Source organism: Plectropomus leopardus, chromosome 22 (genome assembly GCF_026936395.1).
Source record: "Plectropomus leopardus strain MGB_pleo_1.0 chromosome 22, ASM2693639v1, whole genome shotgun sequence".
In the NCBI taxonomy this organism is placed as follows: domain Eukaryota; kingdom Metazoa; phylum Chordata; class Actinopteri; order Perciformes; family Serranidae; genus Plectropomus; species Plectropomus leopardus.
In genome coordinates this window covers 16,992,960-17,016,298 of record NC_142197.1, presented here as the reverse complement: position 1 = coordinate 17,016,298, position 23,339 = coordinate 16,992,960, and the positions used below count along the sequence as shown (strand labels likewise).

Here is a 23,339-nt window from a genome sequence, read left to right as displayed (position 1 = left end):
TGAGACAGACAGCGGGACGGAAACACATCCGCCTCCTACCACCGCCCTGTGGCTGCACTATCACGCTGAATTATAAAACACGTGGGTAAACAATGAGCACATTATAATGTCACTGAGCATTACTGTAAATCACCCCCGAAGAGAAATAATAATATCACCGCCCTGTTCCGTCAACCTTTTATTGTGGTGCAAGGGGTTTTGCCTTCATCTGCTCTATGCAATGATATGAAAATGCTTGAATGAATAGACTGTAAAAATGCCCCATTAGCAGTGCCGTAATTACCTATTTTACATCGGGGGACCATTTTCAATCCACACCTTCTGCAACCCAACCCTCAAGGGCAAACTCCCTCCAGGATAAATTTTTAGAAACTGAACAGCTAAGACACAATTACAATTCTTTTAAAGATTATTTTTTGGGTTTTTGCCTTTATAGGACAGTTTAAGCGTGAAAGGGGGAGGGATAGGGGATGACATGCAGCAAAATGTTGAGGACGGAATCAAACCTGCGGCGGCCAGGACCCAGCCTCTGCACATGGGGTGCCTGTGTCTACTAACTGAGCTACTGGGCGCACAGTATTTTAAAACAAAAGTTTGGAATCAGGGATGCTCAAAGTTTTGATGACTGACTGCGTTCTACAGCCTCCTGCAGACTGTGAGATTTTTGCAATCTTATAAGTTCAGTGCAAGCTACACTGAGCTACATGGATCTTAGTAAACTTGGGTACAACATCAAGTTTGATGTATGCAGACTGAATGATGATCACTTATTGAATCGCAGTCCATCAACGTCAAAACACATTCACAAAACGTCATTGGCTTACGTCATCCTTCTACGCCACCGGTAAGAGCAAAATGTAAACCAACAAATCGAGGCATAGGCATAGGCCTACGTTTATCCTTAATTATCATTCAGTCACTCTGTTCCTATATATTTTTTTTTTTTTTTTTTTGCTTCTGACTCTTGAGCTGCTGCAATGTGTGAATTTCCCTGTTGTGGGATTAAAGTCTTATCTTTTTCTAGTTTTCTACATTTTAATACATTTGAAAGTGATACAGTGAGACAGTTGAGCATGGGCCATATTTGAATATTGAGGGGATGTCGATGTATATGTTAGACTTACTGCCTTGCCCATTAGTAACATTTTCAAATACTTTTACATGCAGATTTACTAATATAGTTTTCTGCGATCTGGGTCATACCGGTAAATACTGAGGTCATTCGTCAAAGCCCCACCTAAAAGTGGTAGACATTGTTATTTGGGTGGTTCATAGGTGGATGTGCAGACATCTGCAATTTTACTTCTTTTAAGTTAAAATGGAACAGTTCTTTTAAAGAGCCTCCTCTCAAAGTCAGTACATACTTTCACTAGAACACTGGTTCCCAACCTGGGGGTCACACGCCCACTAGGGGTCGCCAATGTTTCACAGGGGGTTCACCAGAGCTTCTTGATTTTGAGGGATGTTTAAAAAGACATACAGTAGGCCTGTCTGAGCATTTCATTCGTGTCTGTGAATAATACTAAATGAAACTTTTATAAATTTAAGAAGAAAAAAAAATCACATCTCAAAATAACGGTATGGCGAACAACGAAAGAGCTGACAGAACAATGGCCAAGCATCAGGGAGTAGAAAACACAGAATTTGTCAAAAGAAAAAAAAGTAGAAAATCAATGTAGAAAAGGGGTGTTTTAATGAATAAGGTAAAAAACTACTGGCTAAGAGTACCAGAATCTAGATGAAGTTTTGAACTAGATTTGTTTTTACTATGACTTTATAAATAGAACCTAAACTCAAAGATAACAATTTTTTGTCAGTCAAATCAAGTGGTTTATTTGTTTATTTATTAATATATTTGTCAAGTTTAAAGGTTCCTCTACCATCTCTGTGTTTGACCTCGTGTAATGTTGACTGAGGGTGGAGCTCTAGAAGGTATCAGTGAGTTCAAGCAGGCCGAGTACATAAATGGAAACTTGAGCAACATATTTTTACAAATTAAGTATCCCACATATCCTTAGGATAGAATTCAAAGCAAAAAAAAACTGTTTTCAAAGTGCTAACCTTTGCATGTTTGTTTTTTCCTTCTGAGATTCTTATTGTCTTCTGCATGTAACAAAATCCAGGAGTCTTCGCTGAAGTCCCAGTTATCCTTCAATTTCATTAACGGATTCCTCTGAAAATCCTCCAGTCTCTGCAGTGTGACTGAATTTGGAATCACATGGACAAAGAAGAAGATGGGTTTGAAGGGCCGAGGAGTGCTATGGGTAGAAAGTGAAAGAGAGAAACAAGAGTCAACTGACTCCTGACCCCTGAGATGAGACCATAGATTACGGGGAAGTAATCACAAGTACTTTCTGTGTCTGGAGTCAGACTACCAATGAGGCCAATGAGGATCAGTGTAGTCTTGTCCTCACTGGAGCTTTGGCCTGGTTGTCCTGCGGCTGTCGTGTTGCCACCTCCCCCTCACCTCAAACACACCGTCTGTGAGCAACCTATCCAAGATTTTAACATGTTAGCACAAAAAGTGGATCAGACATTCCAGTGTTATCATCATTTTCCTCTATCATTTAGTTGCTTTCCAAAAAGCCTCCCAGATTTGGCTCCTGTTAACGAGAAGTCCATGGCTGTGTCGCTTTGGCTGCTACTGAACACGAGAGAGGCAGTGCACATTTAGCATGCCTTCACATTTGTCTAGGCAAATTTCTGAGGCACTGACAGAGAGGAGTTTCCATGTCCAGTTCATTAGGACTGCAAACCTTGAGAGAAAAGAGTGATAAAAAAAAAGGGATATTTAGTCCTTTACATCAATTTCTTATCATACAGTGTTTGCATTACTGATCAAATGGAATGAAAAGCAGCACAGAAACTTTAAAGAGTGTGACTCCAGCATGCAAGCTTTGTTTCCACAGATCAAAATGCTTTTATGTTGCATTAATGCAGAATGCTATCTAAAGAGCAGCGCCACTTCACTGAAGTACTGTACATTGTTAAGAAGACAGTGTAAACCACTAAAAAGCGCTCTTGAATTTCTGCACAATGGTAGGCTCACAAAGACTAACTGAGGCTTGTTTTAGGAAACAGTGTACTGTGTAAAGTATGGCTTATTAAAGCAGCTACGATCAATATTTCATAATTATGATGGACCACATGATAACGTCTGTGTAAAAGGGTTCCTTTGTTGCATCTTGTAGCTGGTTTTGGGGCCAGCAGCTGTGAGGTTCTGGTTCCTCATCAGTTTCCATTTTAAGCAAAGAAATAAATAATGGACATAGCCACTGTGATGTCACACATTGGTATGTGGACTGGCGTTTTGAGGCCTTGAGTTTGGCATTTTGGTAGTAACCATCTCACTCACTCAAAGTTATCCCGCCCTCAATTACGCGTAACTTTAAGTCTTGTGAAAATGCAAATGGTTGAGTACAGTTCACCCCTGTATGGTTATTGTGAATGTCCAAATTAGCTATAGAGATCAAAATTGATTTTTCTACTAGGCTGTAAACATGTTTATTTCTGCTGCAGGGTCGGGCATTCTAACATGGGGGTTTATGGGAATGAGTCACTTTTGGAGCCAGCCTCAAGTGGCCATTAGAGGAACTGCAGTTTTTGGCACTTCCATGTTGGCTTCGTTTTTCAACCCAAGAGGTAACCACTTGACAATAATATGACCCCAAATGAGTGCTCCGAGACAATATTAATACCTTTCTTCAAGTTTCATTCAGATTACAGGGAAATTTTTTTATCTGTCTACTTGTCTATCTCAATGATTTGGGCCTCTTATCTCTTGCAGGCTGTTTTAGCAGCCAATGTTGTATCACTGGATAGCAATCTGTAACTACTATGAGCTTAAAAAGGAAACCACTCAGGGTTTGCATAGTCATCAGAGATTGTGCAGCAAACAAGTGGACTAATGCTTAGACGGGATTCCCCTTTGTCATGCTTAACACACACACATGCACACACACACGCACAAGCACACACAAAATGGATTTTAGGCCTGTGATCCTCTTCAGATGTCTTCTAGCAAACGTACTGCTGTTGCGATTTCCCAAATCCCCTCTCTGCGCTCATTTAGAAACCCCGTAATAAACCTCTTAATCCCAAATCAGTATTTTCTAGAGGGTTGCACAACCATGCGTCTTATGCAACTGGCGGAGCATCCAGAGTCAATTATAGAACAGTTGGGAGGAAGGGGAGGACAGCTGACGAGGCTGCTGATGCAAAACACATTTGGATGAGATGCTTGATTAAATACTAAAAATGATCATTTCAGCAAACAAATGGACATGATTTGAGGACAAAGTCTTTTTGTATTTGAATAGAAATATTTTTACATAATTACCCGTCTAACACAGTATATTATTTTATCTGAAAGGAGCCGTTTGAATTCTGCTAATTTGAGACACTATTTGAATTGCTATATTTCTGAGGACTTCCCACAGCCCACTTTCCATAATTTGACTGTAAGCCACTGAGTTCGCAGCATCCTATCAGTGCTGCTCCTTCTCACAACTAATTTAAGTTATAACTTTGACCTCAGATATGTCTCCTGACCCTGCATACATTAAAGTTTGACCCTCACGGAGACCAAACTCCACTGTCGTCATAGAAAACGTGGATTTATCTACCTACAGTACAGCCATTTGTAGAAGTGTGTGTCTATTAAGTATTTTCCGATTCATCTGACACTTTACAAGGCAAAATACCTGATCAGCATGTGGCCACTGTTGACTCATTTCATGCCTGTAGCAATAATTTCACATGGAAGTCTTGGGAGTTTCTGCCTTCGCTTTTTTTAAAAAGATGTCACATAGGTCCAGGCACAAGGGCTGGCACAACATCAGATTTTCCTACACGACAATGATGCCCATATTAAGGTCAAAATAAATATATTATAGCAATATCAATAGAAAAATAAGTGCTATCAGTCAAATTCATCTTTAAGTTTTTTTTATGGTGCCTTTTGTCCCTTTTTTTGGCAAATGAATTGCATTTAAAATAAGAGTGTAGGGAGGTTTAAAGACCGTCACTAGAGCTGTAAAAAATCATACAAAAAAAAAGCAGTTTCTCTTAATTACATTTAATGGACAGTGAAAAGGCAACTACTGCAGATGGCACTGAGGATGGGAACTTCTTGCTTGTAAAAAAGGTTATGTTACAGGTTTATCTCTTTTTTTAAACCTTTCAATATCTGTTGTCCTGAAGTACAAGAACAAACTGTCGGCCTTTGCATTTCTCACCAGTAGATGGCACAGTTGGATCAGTTTTTCCTCTTCCCTCCTGCCTGATCTTGTTCAGCACAGTAGTTTCTGTAGGATGCCAACTGTGGCTCTCATGAGTCTGAATTATTTAGTGTTGACTGTGATGGAACAGAGATAAAGAGGAGGGCAGAGGGTCACTCCGATAAACCTGTGAGACCAATTTCTTCTGTCTACTCAACGCCTCAAGTTTCAGGTTGAAGGTATTATTCCAAAGTGGTATATATATAGACCTAACTAAAATGATAATGGTTTGACAGACTTATTACTGGTAAGAAACGTGATTTAATGTGATGAAGATATGGAACGCAGACAGGGTTTAGCCACCATACTGTTTGTTTTTGTACATGTCATGATTGTAGCAACTAATCCCACCACTAGTCATATTTTGGCATGCTACCCCAGTTTCAACTCCTTAATTTATCTGTGTACTTTATGTCACCTGAGGAGCGGGGTGGCTTCAGTTGCCATGACAACATACCGCCCAATAGACTTGTGAAACTTGACTCTGCCATCTAACATTTCACTCTGCCTGATGACAATAATTTAGTTGGCAATACCCAGTGGGCAGCAGACTGTATGTGTGCACTTTTTTTGGTATGAACTTGGCACAGCAGGCCCCAATACTGCAAAAAAAAACCAAAAAAAAAAAACCATGAACCCAAAACATTACATCAATCACATGAATAAATAATCTTAATAATCATACCTATACTGAGACATGGAGAGAAAATAGAGGGCCTTGAGGTGGTGTAATGCACTTATATCTCCTCCTGGTTTAAGCAGAATGAGCCTTCATGGTCCTATGTGACCTCAGCAGCCTTTTACCTCTCCCCAGCTCTTTGATCCACCGCCTCCTGAGTGCATCTCCGCTAATCTGGTTCATATGGCTGAAGACAAATTCCTACAGACAAACATTAAAGTGAGGGGCAGGATATAGACGGCTTACCTTGGAATGCTGGAGCAAAGTGTCAGGTCATAAAGTGGGCTGAGCTGTGGAAAAAATGTAAATGATACAGGGGAAAAGTTCAGTCCAAGGCTTTGCAGTAAAAAGTCAGTTATTACAAACTACAAAGTATCTATGCACAGTGACAAGTTTAATCAAGATTTATGTAGCACAATGTAGAAATTTTACCTACTTAATAAGCAACTTCTTCAGGAAACTCTGTAGGGTCCTGTGATAATAATTGAACATTTTTTGATGCAACCTTAAAGGAACTATATTTGAAATTCAGAGAAATGAAAATTCAGTCATTATCTACTCCAGGTTGGGTGAAGTTTTATAGTCCACAAAACACTGCTGCAGGTTCATGGGAAAAAAAGCATTGCACTCATCCCCCAAACAATTGAAGCAAATGGAGACCAGCATTCAAACATTTAAAAAAATACATAAAACCACAAGTGGTGTCCTGAAGCCCTGACGTGCCAATTTGTTTTAACCCTTTGAAACTTAAATTGACATGAGTTGTTCTGTGCTGCATTCAGACGCATTACACAATCTATCAGACCCTTTGAAACTTGAAGAAACTGATTTAATTTCTTTCAAAAACATGGGGGGAAAGGCAACTTGGCAAGAAATATCCAACAAGTTGCTAGAATGTAGTCAAACGTGACAAGAAGATTACCCAAAAATGAGATTAAAAAAAAATTGGACAAAAACCCATTATTTAGTAGGATAGGGCTTTTTTGAGTACTTTGCTGAAAGATTTTGCCATAAAAATAGGTCAGTCCTTTCCTCAGCAGAAAGATTGTTTAAAAATAGAGTTACTCTGGAACAATGGTGTATGTGTGTGTTTGCATGTGTGCGTGTGTGTGTGTGTGTGTGTGTGTGTGTGTGTAATGCAATGATTTGATTCCATAGACTGTGTGGAAATGTGTGCATGTGTGTGCGCTGCAAAGGTCTGGATCAAAGTGAGGGGGATTTATGAGGACCGGCTGCCACCATTGTTCTATAAGGATTAACAGAGTCCCCCAGACAGATACACCCATACCTCTAACCACCCACCCACTTTGATACACACACACACACACACACACACACACACACACACACACACACACACACACACACACATGTTCCTTATGTTTAAGGTTCAACATTTAGCCTCTAATCTCACAGTCCTACAGTAAACCGACTGTTCACTGATAGTCAGCGGGGCTCTGATCGTCAGGACAGTTTGAGACAGTCAGACTGCTCTAGCCATACATTACCTTGTATGGACAACATCTCTATAGCATACACAGCTCTGCAGGGAGCATCTGTTTAAAATCTGGTGTCTCTGTCTCTTCTGTATATTTTATCTGTCCCTCCATCCTTCTCTCTCATCCATAATATTATTCTTTAACCTAATATAACACATTAAATCATAGTGTATAAAGCCCCATAAAACCTGGTTTCAGGGTTTAGTTTTTCTTTATCAAATCAAATATTAATGACTAAACACAGGATGATCAAAGTTGAAGTTAAAGAGCCTCTTATATTTAAAAGCTGTGCAAATTCACTTTTCTTTCAAAAACATGGGAAAAAGGCAATAAGAAATGAAAAAAAATTAATGACCCTGAAGTTTGCAAAAAACTAGTAAAAAGTGCAAAAAAAATGACCTAAAAGTAAACTAAAACAAACAAAAATAGAAATAGAAAAAGACAGTTAAAAGGGATAGACTTTAAAGTTATAATAATTTAGACACATAAATAACATAATTTTAAATATTTAATCATGATAATTACAAATATAAACTTCCCCTTGCTTTTTTTTCTTTAAGATTTTTTTAATCTACATATTTCTTGCAAACTTTCTTACCATGTTACTCATTGCCCATGTTTTTGAGAGAAATTGCACCAACCTGCTCAGGGTTCAAATACTTAGGAAATGTGTCTGAAAGGAGCACAAGATAAGTGATGTCTCCATGGTTAAAGTGACAGTTCACCCATAGAATCAAACATATTTTACATACGCATTTTCCCCTTACCTGTAGTGCTGTTTATCAGTCTAGATTATTAGACATGTCTGCCTTCCCTCCAATATCATGGAACTAGATCGCACTCTGTTGACAACTGAAAAACATTTGCTCCAAGATACAGTGTTTCGGCAGAATCAAAGTAGAATAAGTGATCTTTGATGGTATAAAATGGACACAACAGGATATTTAGCATTTTAAAAGACATAAATACACCAAATGTTGTGATAAGGCATCCTTATAGCACCACCACCACCATGTGTTTTCATTAAGGACCAAAGACCTCTCGGTCACACCTCACTCAATGTGACCAGCTGCTCCATCGTGAAACTGTGAAAGTGAGTAACAATTTCTGTGACTCATCACTTGTTGGATCCCAAAAAATTATGTTACCTAATTTCCTTGAGTAGTGTACATGTTTCGACGGGTCACGCTTCCTTCCAGGCAACAGACGTGTGCTGTAACAGGCTGCACAAGACGGTTAAAAATTCATCAGGTCATCTTTAATTTTACAGTCACAATCATCATTTTCTTTCCAGTGTCTTAAAACCATAAAAAATAAATATACATTATGTTACAAAACATTTCCAGTGTCTGGGATCAATAAAAAAACAAAGACATGTATCAACAGCGTTGACTACATGGGGGCAAAACACTGGGGACGTACATATGGTACAAAGGCATTCAGTGAGCGGTAAACAAGACTTTAAGTTGTCTGATATTAGCTGCAAAACGCACAGAGTTGGCATCATTTTCACTTTGAACTCAGATTCAGAAATTCAGCAATAAAGACAGACTTTTTAAAATTTATCCTGAATCAATAGATACCGAATCAGTCAGATAAAAAAATGCAGAACACAAAACAAAATCGCAAAACATGAAATTCATCAGCGAGTGCTTGAAAAGCATAGATCTTAAAGGGACAGTTAGGATTGTTTTTTAAGTGGGGTTGTATGAGGTACTTATCCAAAGTGAATGTATCACATATAGTAGATGTCAGTTGGCACGCCCCTAGTTTGGAGAAGCAGACCGGAGTACTGACACAGAAGCTAAGTTATGTACTGCTGAGGATGAAAGCACCAAAACTTAATGTAGCCACCTAAAAAAAATCAATATAATTTTAAAAGTATGCAACATTTAAATATTTTCAACGCTTTACCGTGCCGTCAGACAGCCTTTTCCAATGGGGAGGCCATTAATCTTCATTTCCTCATCTATGCTCTAGTCAAAGCCACTGCACACTGCACTACACAGAAAAACAGTTATTTTAGCTTGCTGAACACGGGATCTGCAGGTTTTCCTCTGCCTCGATCAGATACTTTGTTTAAGCATTCTGCGTATGCTCAATAGTCCTCGCATCGGGCTTCAACTCGGAAGTTGCACAGCATAAATTTGTAAAAGAAAGCCAAAAGACACATAAAGAAGAAGGGAAGAAAACAAAACAATACAAAGGTACCAACTACAAATAAGCACCTCATACAACCCCATTTTTAAAAAATCAAAACTATTCCTTTCAGATAACTTCTAATCATGTGCCTTATTTTTGTGGAACCAAGAACAACGATTGTCTTTTTTCCACTTATTTTGTAATAAAACTGAGTTAAAAGTGGAACTGACTCCAACCCAAATGTGCACGTTTACTGTAGGTCATGACTTTGGTAACCAGGAGTGTGTTGCATCGGACAAACAGGCAGGCTGGACACTGGAAAAGAAGGCTTCAGGTTTATAGTGCTCAAACTGGAAGACTGAGTTTTCAACAGGAGGGGGAGTCCCTCTCCATTCCATGATATTATTGCTCACTATAGGCCCACTGTTCTGTGTGTGCACGGACATTGCTCTCACACACGAACATGACAGCACCCATGATGTGTATGTGTTTGTATCGCAGAATATGCTGCAACAGAGTGCGGTACAACACCAGACAGCCCAATACAGGCTAATAGTGTGTGTGTTTGTTTGTTTAAGGCCTCTTCAGGATTGTTCTCAGTCTATTAAACCAGCATATCAAGTGATTTTCACCGTTGGAATAACACAGGCAAATGATTTTTAGTTAAGAAACTTGTCCTCGCTACAGCTGATGTACAAAATAGATCATTTCTTCTTCACCTTTAACAATATCTACATGTTAATTACACTCTAAATGCACTGCATTGAGAGGCTGTGGAAGCCTTTCGAGTAAAAAGAACAAAAAAAAAAAAGAAAAAAAGAGCACTTTGTGTTTGATAGCGCTGTTGAATGTGTCCAATAGTCTGTGAGACAACAGGTTGTGTCTGACTTTTCATTTGAAGGGACTTGTAGTCCTTGAAATCCTTTTGGACTACAAATGTACCAGCATGTGTTTGAGACTGAGTTCATGCACAGTGATTGTTCATCTGCCTTTTCCAGCTTTTCTAATTTTACCCACTGACAGGGTGACATCACCACCATGGAGGAACATTGTTTTTGGGGATAATCTTTGTCTTCTGACTCCCCAATTCCTGCAGTGGTTTTGGCACACATTGCTCCATTGCTTCCTTTCTTGGTACAGTCCAGCATTCCCTTTATTATTTCTCACATCTTTTTATTCACTGCTTTTTTTTTCTTGTCTATGCAGTCCTAATGTCTGCAATTAATACTGCTCTCCAGAGAGAGGGAACACGAGAGGAAGGACAGATGGACAGACCGGGTATGGAGAACTTGTTCCTCCTCTTTCACCCAATCTTCAGCACCCTGCCCATCTTCGGTTTTCTTTTATCCCCGTCCTCTTCGCTCTCCTCCTTTCCTCTCCTCCCCCAGCAGGTCCTTTGCTCCTCCTCTCACAAGGGCAGGCTGGTCTGGGTTTTCCTAACAGGTCAGATCGAAGTCTCGTTACTGCCGCTGTTAACGGAGGGAGACGAGGAGGAGGGACGGGTGGATGCAGGGATGGTGCAAGGAGAAAGAACATGCAAGGTGAAAATGAATGCAGGGATGCAGGGAGTCATCATGCAGTGTTTAAGTATGATGGTCATATTATTCATGCTATAGTTAAAGGAATAATTTGGCATTTTGGGAAATCTGATTTTTTGTTAAGATGAGTTACAGAGAAGAGCTTAAATGTCTGTACACTAAATGAAGCAAACTGTAGCAGCCTGTTAACTTAGCATAAAGACTGGAAACGGGGGAAAAAACCTTGCCTGGCTGTGTCCATGGTAACAAAATCCACCTAACAGCACCTCTTACGCTCACTAAATAACAGCGCACGTCTAATTTGTTAGTTCAAATGTTGTTCTGTACAAAAAGACTGGAATTCTGAGCTTAGCTAACCAGCTGCTGGCTGTAACTAAATATTTATCACACAGACACACCGACTCTCCAGCAACCAATTTCCCAAAATGTCACATATTCCTTTAACTGTGGATCTTACACTCAAAGAAATATTTGGTCTATTTTTTCAAATTTATGCCAATTACATATAAAACTTTCATCCAATACAGTCAAGTTATTCTAATTTTAAGTGCCATTTATGTAATTAAATAAAGAAAAATAGCTTGTATGCAATAACATGACTAGCAGGACGTGCAGCAAGTGATAAATTCATATACAGTGTGAATTGGAAATTGGGGAACATGACAACATATAAAGGGTTGGTTGAACCTGAAGGCAGCAGATATCAGAAAATTGAAACTGATGTTAAATTTGATCCATAGAAAGCATAGAAAAGAAATTTTGAACACAACTTGACTGATTTGCCTGGAGAAGATAAATTAGCTCGTCCTGCAGCCCTCCTAATGTGACATCACAAGCTGATAAAAGATCCAAGTGTCTAATGGACATCAGTTATTTTGGATGCGGTTCAGCCCATGACTGAAACTGCTGTCCTGTTTTAAGCTGAGTAAGTAAATGTGTCTTTTATATTTTAACTCTGTACATGGATGCGCTGCTGTCAGGCAAACGTCACTAACTAACATTACCTACTATTTTCTACCTTCAGCTAGGTCAACCATTCCCAGAGTTCTGGTGAAAGGCTGTTAAAAAAAACTTGGCTTGAGGCTAAAAACACGGACAAGTTGTCACAGCATGTTGTAACTGCATCCAACTCAAGGCATGTTTAACATAACCCGTTAACACTAATGTCTGACATTAGTTGAATCAGCTCCTCCAGACTGAAGAAATGTTTTGATCGACATCTACTGCTGTTTCTTAGTGAGTCTTTTTTTTTTACATCTCCCCTTTACTTCCTATTATTATGCTGCCCTTGTTTTTTTTTCAAGTTTGATTTGACATTACAAGTGCATTATATGTGCCATGTTTACATAAGTTCTCATTGTCTATTTACTTTACTTTTATTTGATTTAATTACAAAATGGGATTTTTGGTTTTGGTTGGAATGACTCGACTCTATTGGATGGAAACTTTATAAAGAATTCAAAAACATAAACCTGACAACACACCGACCTTATTCTTTGAGTATATAATGAAACATGCATTAGTGCATCTGTTGACATCAAGGTCAACCAATACAAATATTTTTCAAACTCTTAAAATCACCATCATATTGATTTTTAATCCTTTAAAGTAAATGACTTACGTTTGATGCAGCATTTATTCATTTGCTCCATATTATTGTTGGTATTTTTTATTAGCACAAAGAATCTTGCAAAATAAAAACACTTTCTGCACTTTCTAGCGTGTTACTCACTCTGAGTCGGACTCGTTGCCTCCGTTGACCGTCCCTGACTTCAAGTGCATTGCCACTCCCCCGTTGGTCTCCCGGTAGATGCCCGCTGGCGGGGCTCCGGTATGAATCTGTGGCCGTGGTGCGACGGGGGGCTTGATGAGGGAGCTGTTGTCGTGGTTGCCAGGGCGACTGCCTTCGTTGGAGGCCAGCGACGATGGCCGGGACGAAGGGGTCATGATGTTGACAGAGGGGAGAGGTGAGGAGGAACTGTTGTTGTTGTTGGGGGGAGGGGAGGTGATGGTCGGGGAGTTGTAGTCGCTCAGCTTCTCCCTCAAACGGTTCTTCATGTTCTTGTCGGTCAGTGGAGGAGGGTAGCTGATCTTGTTCTTTAAGATACCTGAGATGGACAACAAGTTAAGTCCAGTGTAAAACAGATCAATCAATTCATTTGATTTGCTTCAAAAGAATTCTCCTCTCTCACCTTTCCTCTGCTCTGGTTGATGGTTGCTGTTGCTGTGCGGTTGGCCTGCTGGCGGCGTGTCTCTGGCATTACCAGGTGTCTGTTTGTCTCTCTCTGTGGGAGTCTCCCTATCTCTTTCACCAATGTGGTTGAGCTTATTTTCAGGATGCAGCTCCACGTTGACCTTGGTCTCCACCCTCAGCCTTTCTGCCCCGCCAGGATCCTCACTGTCACTGGCTGTGGTGGCCTCTGTGGGCCAGTATGGCTTCACGTGATTGGATACTGAATCCACTAGAGGGGAAAAGAAGACATAGTTGAAGCAGCGACGTTAAAACTAATTTCCAGTCAGCCTCAACATTTTAGTTGCAGGGATCCTCAATTTCTTTGATACGACATATTTTGAATTTTTGTGTGGTATTGGGACATACAGGGACAGTCCACCCCAAAAATGAAATATATATATTTTTATTCTTTACCTGTAGTGCTATTTATCAGTCTAGGTTGTTTTGGTGTGAATTGGTAGTGTTAGAGATATCAGCTGTAGAGATGTCTGTCATCTCTCCAATATGGTGAAACTAGATTGCGCCCAAAAAAATACATCTGAAAACAGCAATGCCTCTTTCCAGAATCATGACCTGGTTACTCAGACCTTATAATAAGCAGTTTCATGTAGGAACAATGTCCTATAACACAATGCAAAAATAATCCATTACAAGTTCTGCATTAAAAATCTTACTTCAGTAAATATTGAATGTAAATATTATCAGCTCAGTGTACTGAGGTGTCACTTTTGGAAACCCTTATGATACAGAAAAATGGCTAAACTATTTTCTATTAAAATATAACTCTTTCTAGTGTGGCATTTATGTGTAATTAGCAATTTACATGGAGCAAATGTTAGCAACCTTTAATAAAATCAGGAAGCGATACATCATATTTTATAAGCTCATCATATATTTTGTCCATAAAATTTAATCTGAAAAGTCATATAAATGTAGTCGAGTATAAATGACAATATCTGCAAGGCTGAAATGATTTCAGTGTACCTAATTACACCCTACCACTGATGATATTGTGTCAATAGGAGCATCTAAATACCTTTAGGTGTGCTGTGAACAGGCTGCCTCTCGTTGTTCCACTTTGGCTTGACGTCGATGTCATCGTCCTCACTGTCCGAGGAGTGGGAGGAGGCATAGGAGGAGCTCTGTTCATCAACTGACAGCTCACTGTCTGAGTCAGAGTCTGAAAACGAGCAGCAGGGAAGGTAGAAGGATGAAGCTCTTAATAAAAAGCACAGTGCTATATGTTTTCGTGAACATGCAAATGTTTGTTCTGTAACTAAATAATGACACATTAAAAACTCACCGTCTCCTTTGCCGTTCCTGTGGAAGAGAGGTCCATCCAGATCTGTGTGTCCTTTGGCTGTTCCTGAAGAGACGCTGGGCTTCTGACCAGACTCCTCCCTGTGTAAAGACAGACACAGGAAGGAGGAAGAGAGAGGAGGACATGGAAATGTGGAAAAGTAGAGGCGGAGATTAAGACGAGGCAGCGAGGAGAAATACGGCGTAGCTGGAGGTTAATTCAAGCCCAAACTCGCGGTTTGAGACAAGTAACATTTTTACAGCTGGAACACCAGACATCTCTTGTTACAAAACTTGAAACAAAGACTAAAACAAACATTAAATTGTGGTTGAGGTGTGCTTGAATAAGCTGAAGTCAATAAACTGGCTGCTAGATCCACAGATGGATAAATGGAGGGTAATTCAAGACTTATTATTAAACCTGCAGTAATCTCTCCTCTCCATCTGCGGCTGTTTATTCCAGGTTGGTCGAGATGTTTGCTGGAGGGCAAAAACACTACTGGATACTTTGACCTGTCTGATGGCTGATCTGAGGGAAACTTCTGGAAGCAGCTGAAGACGTGCCAACTGCCGCAGGGTAAAGCAATGTGTGTCTGTATTACATTCCCACTTAAACAGGTACAGTCTCATCTCTCTCATTTTCCAAGTCTCCCTGCTCTCTCTTTCTTCCTCCCCTCTTTTTCTATTTCTTCCCCTTTTCCTCTCTCACAGGCAGCACGCCATCCTGCTTCCCCCTCCTGGCGTTTTTGCTCTCACTGACCCCAGTGTCAGCTCACGTTACCCAGATGACAGCTTTATGAGCCAAGGCGTACAGTCAGACCTAACCTTAATTCTGTAAAACTCTTTTAAGACACCAGGTATATGTAACACCACTCCGCAGACGATGAAAACATGTCTGTGATACACGCAAACACACAGCTGTACAAGACGGGCGGGTGAGATTAACCTGAGATGAAATATCCTGAAAGAGCTGTAGCTCAAAATGTCAGTGTTTAAGAGATTAATCACGAATACACTCGTCCTGGAGCATAAGTGCTCCATGATAATACTTAATAAGAAAGAAAGGATCTAAATTTACACACAAATATAGATTCTACACAATAATATACAACTCCATAGATTCTTGGCTGTCTACCATCACTTATTATGAATATATTTCCCTAAAAACTGTTTCAGTGAGTAAAAATAAGACATGCTGTGCCATATTTCATTATAAAATACCATAAATACATATAAATATAATAATAATAAATTAAATAATAATGACAAAATTAATTTTGTGACAGAGTCAGATCAAAATATGGTGAAGCTGCTTTCAGTTAGTATGCTGTCCACTGGAGGAACTGGAGGATATTAAACTTTTTATTTTAATGTGTTTATTTTACACTCTTTAATTTGTCCGACTTGTATCTTTTTAAAGTTTTATTTATGTAAAAAGATGTTTTATGCACTTTTATTCCTCATTCCTGTGCCTTTTATAAAACATCATTACGTACAGCACCTTAAGATGTTTCTGTGTATAAAATGTGTTATATAAATAAACTTCCCTTACCTTAAACTAATGCAGTTTAATATGACAGCCCTGCAATAAATCCTACCATCATGAAGGTTATAATGTTCACTTTATGTTGAAACTTTTTGAAGTGTGTTTTTGTCATCTGTCGGTTCTATTGCTTTGAGGTTTCATCACATTAACATTAAATTATGAAAATGTATTCACGAGTGAATGTGCTCCCAGAGTTTGCCCTCATTTGGCCATTCTTTTTATACTGCCCATCATGAAACCCACAGCTTCAAAACAACATCTTATGAAGTCACATTTCACATGAACAAAGTGAGTAACTTGAAAACATAAAACAGTGTGTATGGACTGTGTGGATGGATCTGCAGTAGGCGCTCTATTCTTTTTTTAATAAGTGGTGCATATCAATAATGTGTGTGTTGCAACAAAGCCATACGCCATGCACTGGCAGATCTCAGCGTGGTTTTTCATGCAGGTAGAGTTACTATACAGTGCCCTTCTGTGGCAGCATGAACATGTGCAAAAGAAAGGAAAGAAATATCCTTAAAATGTAGAGAAACTTAACTTAGCCGTGCTTTGGATAAGGTAGAGAATAATGTCAGGGTGACAGGGTGTGTGTGTACCTCTGTGTGTGTCTATAAATAAGGGGTTTGGGGTGTGTTAGTATTTGTGAGACCCTTGATGCATGAGCAGACGTGCAGGATGGGTAACAAAGAAAGACAACAAAAAGAGAAGTCTGAAATGGACAAACAGCAACACATGTGCAGACATACACACACTCCTCATGCAGCAGTGTAGTAGAAGCAGCCATGCGGTCAGTGAGCATGTTGTACCTGAGTGCGTAAGCCAGGTAGCTGCTGCGGCTCTTGGCTGACCTGAGCGTGCTGTCCAGGGAGACGGTGGACTCGCCGATACCTGAGCGGTACAGCGGGCCGTCTTCTGTGTAGGTGTTGTTGCAGTTGAGAGAACGCTGAGGAAGGAGGGATGAGAAAATGGAGGAAGGGGGAGGACGGAAAACAGCAAAAAAAAAAATGACTTTGTTTTGTCTGATGAGTTTAGGATTTTTGTGCAAACAGTGACAAAAACAAACAAAAATGCATAAAAGATTACATGTAAAATGACATATTTAAAAAAAAAAACCCTAAACTATGAGGCCAAAAAATGTAAAAAAAAAAAAAAAAAAAAGATGTGAGGCCATATTAGTGTATGACTGTTCACTCACTGTGAGCAAAGAGGCTCTTGTGGTGCTGGATTCGTCTGGTACGCTCTTCTTTCCTGTGAAGACGTTCTTTAGGTTTTTCCTCACCTCTTTATTGAAGACCACATGGAAGAAGAAGATGAAAACTCCCTGTGAAGCGAAGGAAAGAGATGTATTACAAACAGGAGAGTAAAAACATGTTGTTGATGATTATGAAATAAAATCTTGTCTTGTGTAGTGGCTGTTGAGGTTAAACATAAATCCTGCGTCACCTGCAGAGCGCTGAAGACAGCGAACAGGTAGTGGAAGGTCATTACGTCACTGTTGACCGCCATCAGTCCGAGCATCCAGGTAGCACTGATGAGCAGCAGAAGGAGGAAGGCCATTCGCAGTGCAGGACTGAAGAGAGAAAAAGGACATGGATAAGCTTCTCCCAGTGCCAAAAAAAGTTATACTATATATTTCTCCTCTCAGCTGTAGTGCTGTTTATCAGTCTAAATTGTTTTGGATTGAGTTGCTGAGAGTTGGAGCTATCGGCTGTAGAAATATCTGTCTTCTCTCCAATATAATGGAACTAGACGCGACTTGGTTTGTGGTTCTCCCAAAAACAGATAACATTTAAAAAATTCAACAGCAATGTCTCTTTCCAGAAATCATGACCTGGTTACTGAAAATAATCCAGACCTTGTTGTGAGCAGTTTCATGTAGGAACTATTTTCTTTCTACCGACCTGCACCTGTCAACCTTTTCACTGCTCAGAAGGAAGCGTGCATCTGCTCATAAACAAGAGGCTCGTGCTCAGAGACCTTGCCAGTGTGATGTTTACATTAATGGCACCATTGTAGGCTGAGCTGTATCAATAGCCAGCTCAGTGGAGCTGAGTGAGCTAACAGTAGATGCACGCTTCCTTCTGTGCGGTGATACTGTTGGTGTGTCATTGTCATTGTAGTTACATTCTGTTGAGTTTTTTAAATGTATTCTTTGGCACTTTGAGCATCACAAGCCAAGTGCTATCTAGTTCTGTTATATTTGAGATAAGGCAGACATCTCCACAGCTGATATCTTCAGCACTCAACAACACACAACAAAACAGTCTAGACTGATAAACAACACTAGAGGTAAGAGGAAAAATATGTTTTTGATTTGGGGTTGAACTGTCCCTTTAACCTTTGGATCTTGTGTTACATGTTAAAATCTAAATGTGACTTACATCGCTCCTGATTTCTCCATGGCCTTCTGCCTGCGACCACATGAAGCCTTTGCGGCCAGAATAAAGATCACGATGTTCACCTTGAAAGAGAGGGAGGAAAACGATTTAGAAACCCAACACTTAATTGTTGTATATTTGACATTTATCGGGACTATTTTGGGATATTTGAGTAATATTTTGATTTTTCACATAATTTAGATGTTTTATAATGAAATGAAATCACTTCCAACTCCTGCTGTTGAAGTCTAGATAGACAACAAGAGCCAGCTATTCCTGGGACAATTTCAATTCATGCACATACCAAAACAACCACAAAAATGGGTCCTGCAAAGCTCCAGATGAGTGTGTCATGGACAGAGAGCCAGCAGAAATCTGGGTTCCCGTAACCCTGAGGGTCAAGACCGACTGCCAAACCTACAGAGAGAGAGAGAGGGGGCATACAGCATGCGTTTTTTTCAATAACAAAGTCAAGACATCTTAAAAATCTTTTTTCATCTCCCTCCATGGTTTTCCTTTCCTTTGTCACACCTCTCCTCCTCCCTAGCAGTTTTTGTGGGTGTGCCACAGTGCAAGCAGACACCCAAAATGTCCCTCCTCCTTTATTTCAGTTTTCCTATTATCATCTGAGTCACTCGTCACTGTCATTTGTCATTTTTAGTCCTTATCTGTTTGTCTTTTTTGGATCTCTGTTGGTTTTTCTCGGTAACTCTATACATCTCTCACACTATGTCTCAATCCAAATTCCAATTGAAGAAGCTTTGTTGGCATCAGATACTGCCAAAACATGTTGGCACATTGCAGAGTATTTAATATATTACTGTCATCTTATCATACATCAAAGGGTCATATAATATACTATGCAATAAGTGGCAAGCTTGAAAAGGTGGTACTAATTGGTGAAACTAGATGATGGGAATTTTATGATGCAGTTAAACCAAGAGAGACGATAAAAAGGGGTCATAAAAACAAATAAATCAATGAATTATTTGAGTTTGCGGAGTGTCAAGATAAAACTCCCAGCAATGCACACACATGCTTCTCTGCTACTCTTTTTGTCTTCCTTTGACACATTGTGGACATCCACATAACCTCTGTTTCTCAAAAGTGTGTTTTTTTTGTAGTCTCTTTCCTCCTCTGTCTCTTGTTCAATCATTTTCTCACGGGGATCACAGCCTCTTCAGGAGAGACGAGTCACAGCACGAATGAACCCTGACAATCTGCCATCTTCCACAGCTCTCTCTGAGTGTGTATGTATCTGTGTGTGTGTCTGTATCTCACCAGTGATAATAGCCGGGATGCCCCAGCCAATGGCGTAGTAGAACCTCATGTGGCCGTGGTTGATGTTCCGCAGCTCTGTCAGCATGCGGTAGATATGCAGCCCCTCCACGAACATCCAGGCGAAGGTGCACATGTAGAAATAGTGGAGGAGGATGGCGATCACAGTGCACACAAACTGAAGAGGGATAAAAAAAGGAGAGAAAAAAGTATGAGTCTACATTTTAAGCAAATCCAGATAAGCGATGAACAAGACGGACCTCTGTTTTCCCCACAACTTGTGTTATTTTGCTTTTGCCCTTTCTATCAGTCCATCAAATAGACATTAAGTAAGTGCAACCGCCCTGTGCCAATCATCCATCCCTTCTATCATTTATTAAAATTGTATTCCTTATTCTATCTTCATGCTGAATCAGGTGAATAGCAGATGACAGACAGAAACAGCTTCCAATGCACAGATTTAAAAAAATAGCCTTACAGAATGGCAGGATGGTAAAATGTTGTTGTGATGTTGATTTTGTGTGTTTTTTTTGTGTTTTATTTTGTGTTTACAAAAAATGGCATAAAATTTATTGTATTCTTCTTGTGTGAGACATTAGTAAATTCTGTTGTGGAGGAAAGCAAAAAGTTAAAATATTTCAACTCTGGATGTCAATGCTGTCAACTGTTAGTGTTGCTGGTATTCTCTGCCATCCTCACCTAATTTTACCCTTGTGCTCTAGTTCACTAAAATGATATCTGGTTTGCTGGGGACTGTGTCTTATCCCATGTGAACATGGCATTAGTACTATTGACGTACAAGGAATCTCTGTTAGTAGATGCATACTTAGGTCATTTATCATTAATTATTTGCTTATCAGAACTGTACGTCTAACGCATGAGAAAGAGAGAGGAATCCATCATATCTGACAGTACGCACTCCCTGCATTTACATTTCTGCCCTCTGGTTCCTGCCTCAGACAAGCATCAGTCAAGACTAACAGATAAAAACTCTCTTTCTAACTCTGCCTTTTCACAGTTCAACTCTGTAAAGTACAGGCAGTGTCAGCACATCACCAACCATGCTGCCTTCTCCTCTTTTTAACCCCTTTTCTTCTCTTTTTTCTTCTTTTTCCTCTATGAATATTGTAACCCTTGTACTTCTTGTATTCACCTTTTCATTTTTCATTGCAACTCAAGAAAAACCAATAGCCCATTGGGGGACACATAAAGGTCCAAAACTACCTCCCAAAGTGCCCAAAAGCCAAAATTTCAGCCTCTTAAATGTAAATATTTGCTGTCTTTTTAGGTTTTATATAATTTCAAATTAAATATGATCCTGGACTGTTGGTCGGACAAAACAAACACTCTATAGATGTCTCCTCTGTCAAGAAAACTGTGGAGGACTATTTAGACAATTTTCCATCATTTTTATTAACAAAAAAGAAAGTATTGAATTAAAATAAGAAATATTTTCAGCCCTAAAAGTAGCATACCTAAAATTATTCAAATGACAAACTTCACCAACTCAACCTGTCCCCACACACTTTTATCTTCCTCCCTCCTTATTTCCATGTCTGTTGCTGCATCGGAGGAATGCAGTGTGTCAGGGAATGTCCCAGCAGTTGAGTTACTGTATTTTAGTAATGCTGTATCGCCGTGGAGATCAGAGAGCGAGAGAGAGAGACTACTTTGACAGGGTTATAAATCATCCTGCAGATGGCCCGGGGCACACACTGACAGCATTCCACAGTTGAAACATATACACACACACACACGGACACACACACACCTGAGCACTTGATAAATGACATGCATGCACACAAACATGCACTTATGAATTCAGAGAAATGTAAAAAACAAAAATATTAAACTCTTTCCCTTTTTAAAAATGTCTGTGCAGACTTGGTTTCTTCTTTTAAAAAAAATATCAAAGTTACAGACAATGCAGCATGTTGTTAGTCAGAGCTTGAGTCGCCATCAGTATAGTCAAAACACTGTGAGTCAGAACATTTCTAAAAGATATAAAAGACAGGAGTCCCACAAATTACCTGGAAGTTGAAATCGTACATGCTCCAAATATTTTATCCTGGTTTGTTGGTTATTGTGCCCCTTTGCTTTCATATTTAGGCATTTTTCATTTATGAGGACTTATTGTTTATCAAAATATAGAGGGGATATCAAATTGTCTGCCAGATTTTGTTCTGAGGCGCATGAGTCAGTTTGAGTTCTCTTTATTCTATGATTTTTGTTTCCATTGTTTTTTTGATGGGACAGCAGGTATCCTATTTATTAAAAAAAGGGGGAATTTCCATAGTGAGACTGGGTATCAGCATCTGGCTGATGGCTGGTGGTTGGCAGTTACTACCAACCACAGTGTTTCGGGACTGACAGTTGGGTCTGTTGATCTTGTGAAAGACTGTAGACATCTGGTTTAGCCAGACAAGTCAGAGGTGACGCATTCATTTTAAAGTAACGTTATATAACTCTTGAAAGAAAAAATAATGTATTATTGCTGCTGAAGCACCACATGGTCTTGTATGTCTAGGAGCTTTTGTTTGTTATAACTTAGTTAACATTTGCAAAGATATTGTTCTATATTACTGAGCAAGTTGGCAGACTTTTCTCCATTTTTGCTTCTGTTCTCAATACTTGAATGTGGACAACCTAAGGAGGGTTAAAGAGCTGAGTATGCATCAAAAAAAGTACTTAAAATAAGAAAATCTGATGAATCAGACGGGCAATGGTGAATTAATATGTATAGATGTAACTATCACTATCAGATATACAAAGCCTCTTGTCAGATTTTTTAAAATTTAGAACTACATGATTTTACATTTATTTAGCCTTTGTCAAAAGCAACTTACAATAAGTACATTAAACCATTTGGATACAACCCAAAAAGTGCAAGTACATCAGCTTCATCAAATATGTTTATCTGAACTCCGCTTGTTGTTTGTCCACTGTTTATATCTGTCCTTGTGTCTCCTAAAAGCCTATCAAATGTCTTAACTTTTCAAAGCTCACATCCTCTAAAAATAAACAGGATTACCAGCCAATTAACAGATTAATGATGTTTTCTGTACCACAGACATGCAAGACATTTATCAAGTGAAAATTAAGAAGTTGTTTTGGGAAGCCTCTTGCCAGTGCCTCACGCCCTGAGGGCTGTTTCTGGAGACAAGTACCAGTCACAGCATGTCTCTGCTACTGGCACATGAAGGTGTGTGTGTGCATGTGAGTGTGTGTGAGTCCGAATGTCTGTGTCAGCAGACTTCAAAGAATTCCCACACCTTTTGATCCTTCACTGTATGTCTGTGTGTGTGCACACGCACGGCCATTACTGTGACCTACCCAACTGCAAACTAGATTATTAATTTAACATAATAAGCTCATTAGATTTTTGAGTCCAGACTCTGCACTATCTCAGGCTTTATGTTACACGTTTGTCATTAGAGAGGTTTACAGTAACACAGTTATCTCCAG

The 23,339-nt window shown here is 39.5% G+C and overlaps 1 protein-coding gene across 4 annotated transcripts in view; it reads right to left on the bottom strand.

Moving 5' to 3' along the window:
• Positions 1-8,693: 8,693 nt before the first annotated feature.
• celsr1a (cadherin EGF LAG seven-pass G-type receptor 1a) overlaps positions 8,694-23,339 on the bottom strand; it is a 108,744-nt gene continuing 94,098 nt past the window's right edge. For 2 of the 4 annotated variants that reach the window (XM_088072600.1, XM_088072603.1), the window contains 11 exons: positions 19,878-20,052; positions 18,901-19,013; positions 18,600-18,679; positions 17,662-17,788; positions 17,414-17,539; positions 17,025-17,161; positions 14,674-14,771; positions 14,407-14,550; positions 13,330-13,599; positions 12,870-13,245; positions 8,694-11,035 (listed from right to left, as the gene is read on the bottom strand). In XM_088072600.1, coding sequence (XP_087928726.1) covers positions 11,008-11,035; positions 12,870-13,245; positions 13,330-13,599; positions 14,407-14,550; positions 14,674-14,771; positions 17,025-17,161; positions 17,414-17,539; positions 17,662-17,788; positions 18,600-18,679; positions 18,901-19,013; positions 19,878-20,052 — 1,674 coding nt within the window. In that variant the 3' untranslated portion in view covers positions 8,694-11,007. Of the gene's footprint in view, positions 11,069-12,869; positions 13,246-13,329; positions 13,600-14,406; positions 14,551-14,673; positions 14,772-17,024; positions 17,162-17,413; positions 17,540-17,661; positions 17,789-18,599; positions 18,680-18,900; positions 19,014-19,877; positions 20,053-23,339 lie in introns of all 4 variants that reach the window. The other 2 variants (XM_042511006.2, XM_088072601.1) reach the window with 2 other exon arrangements.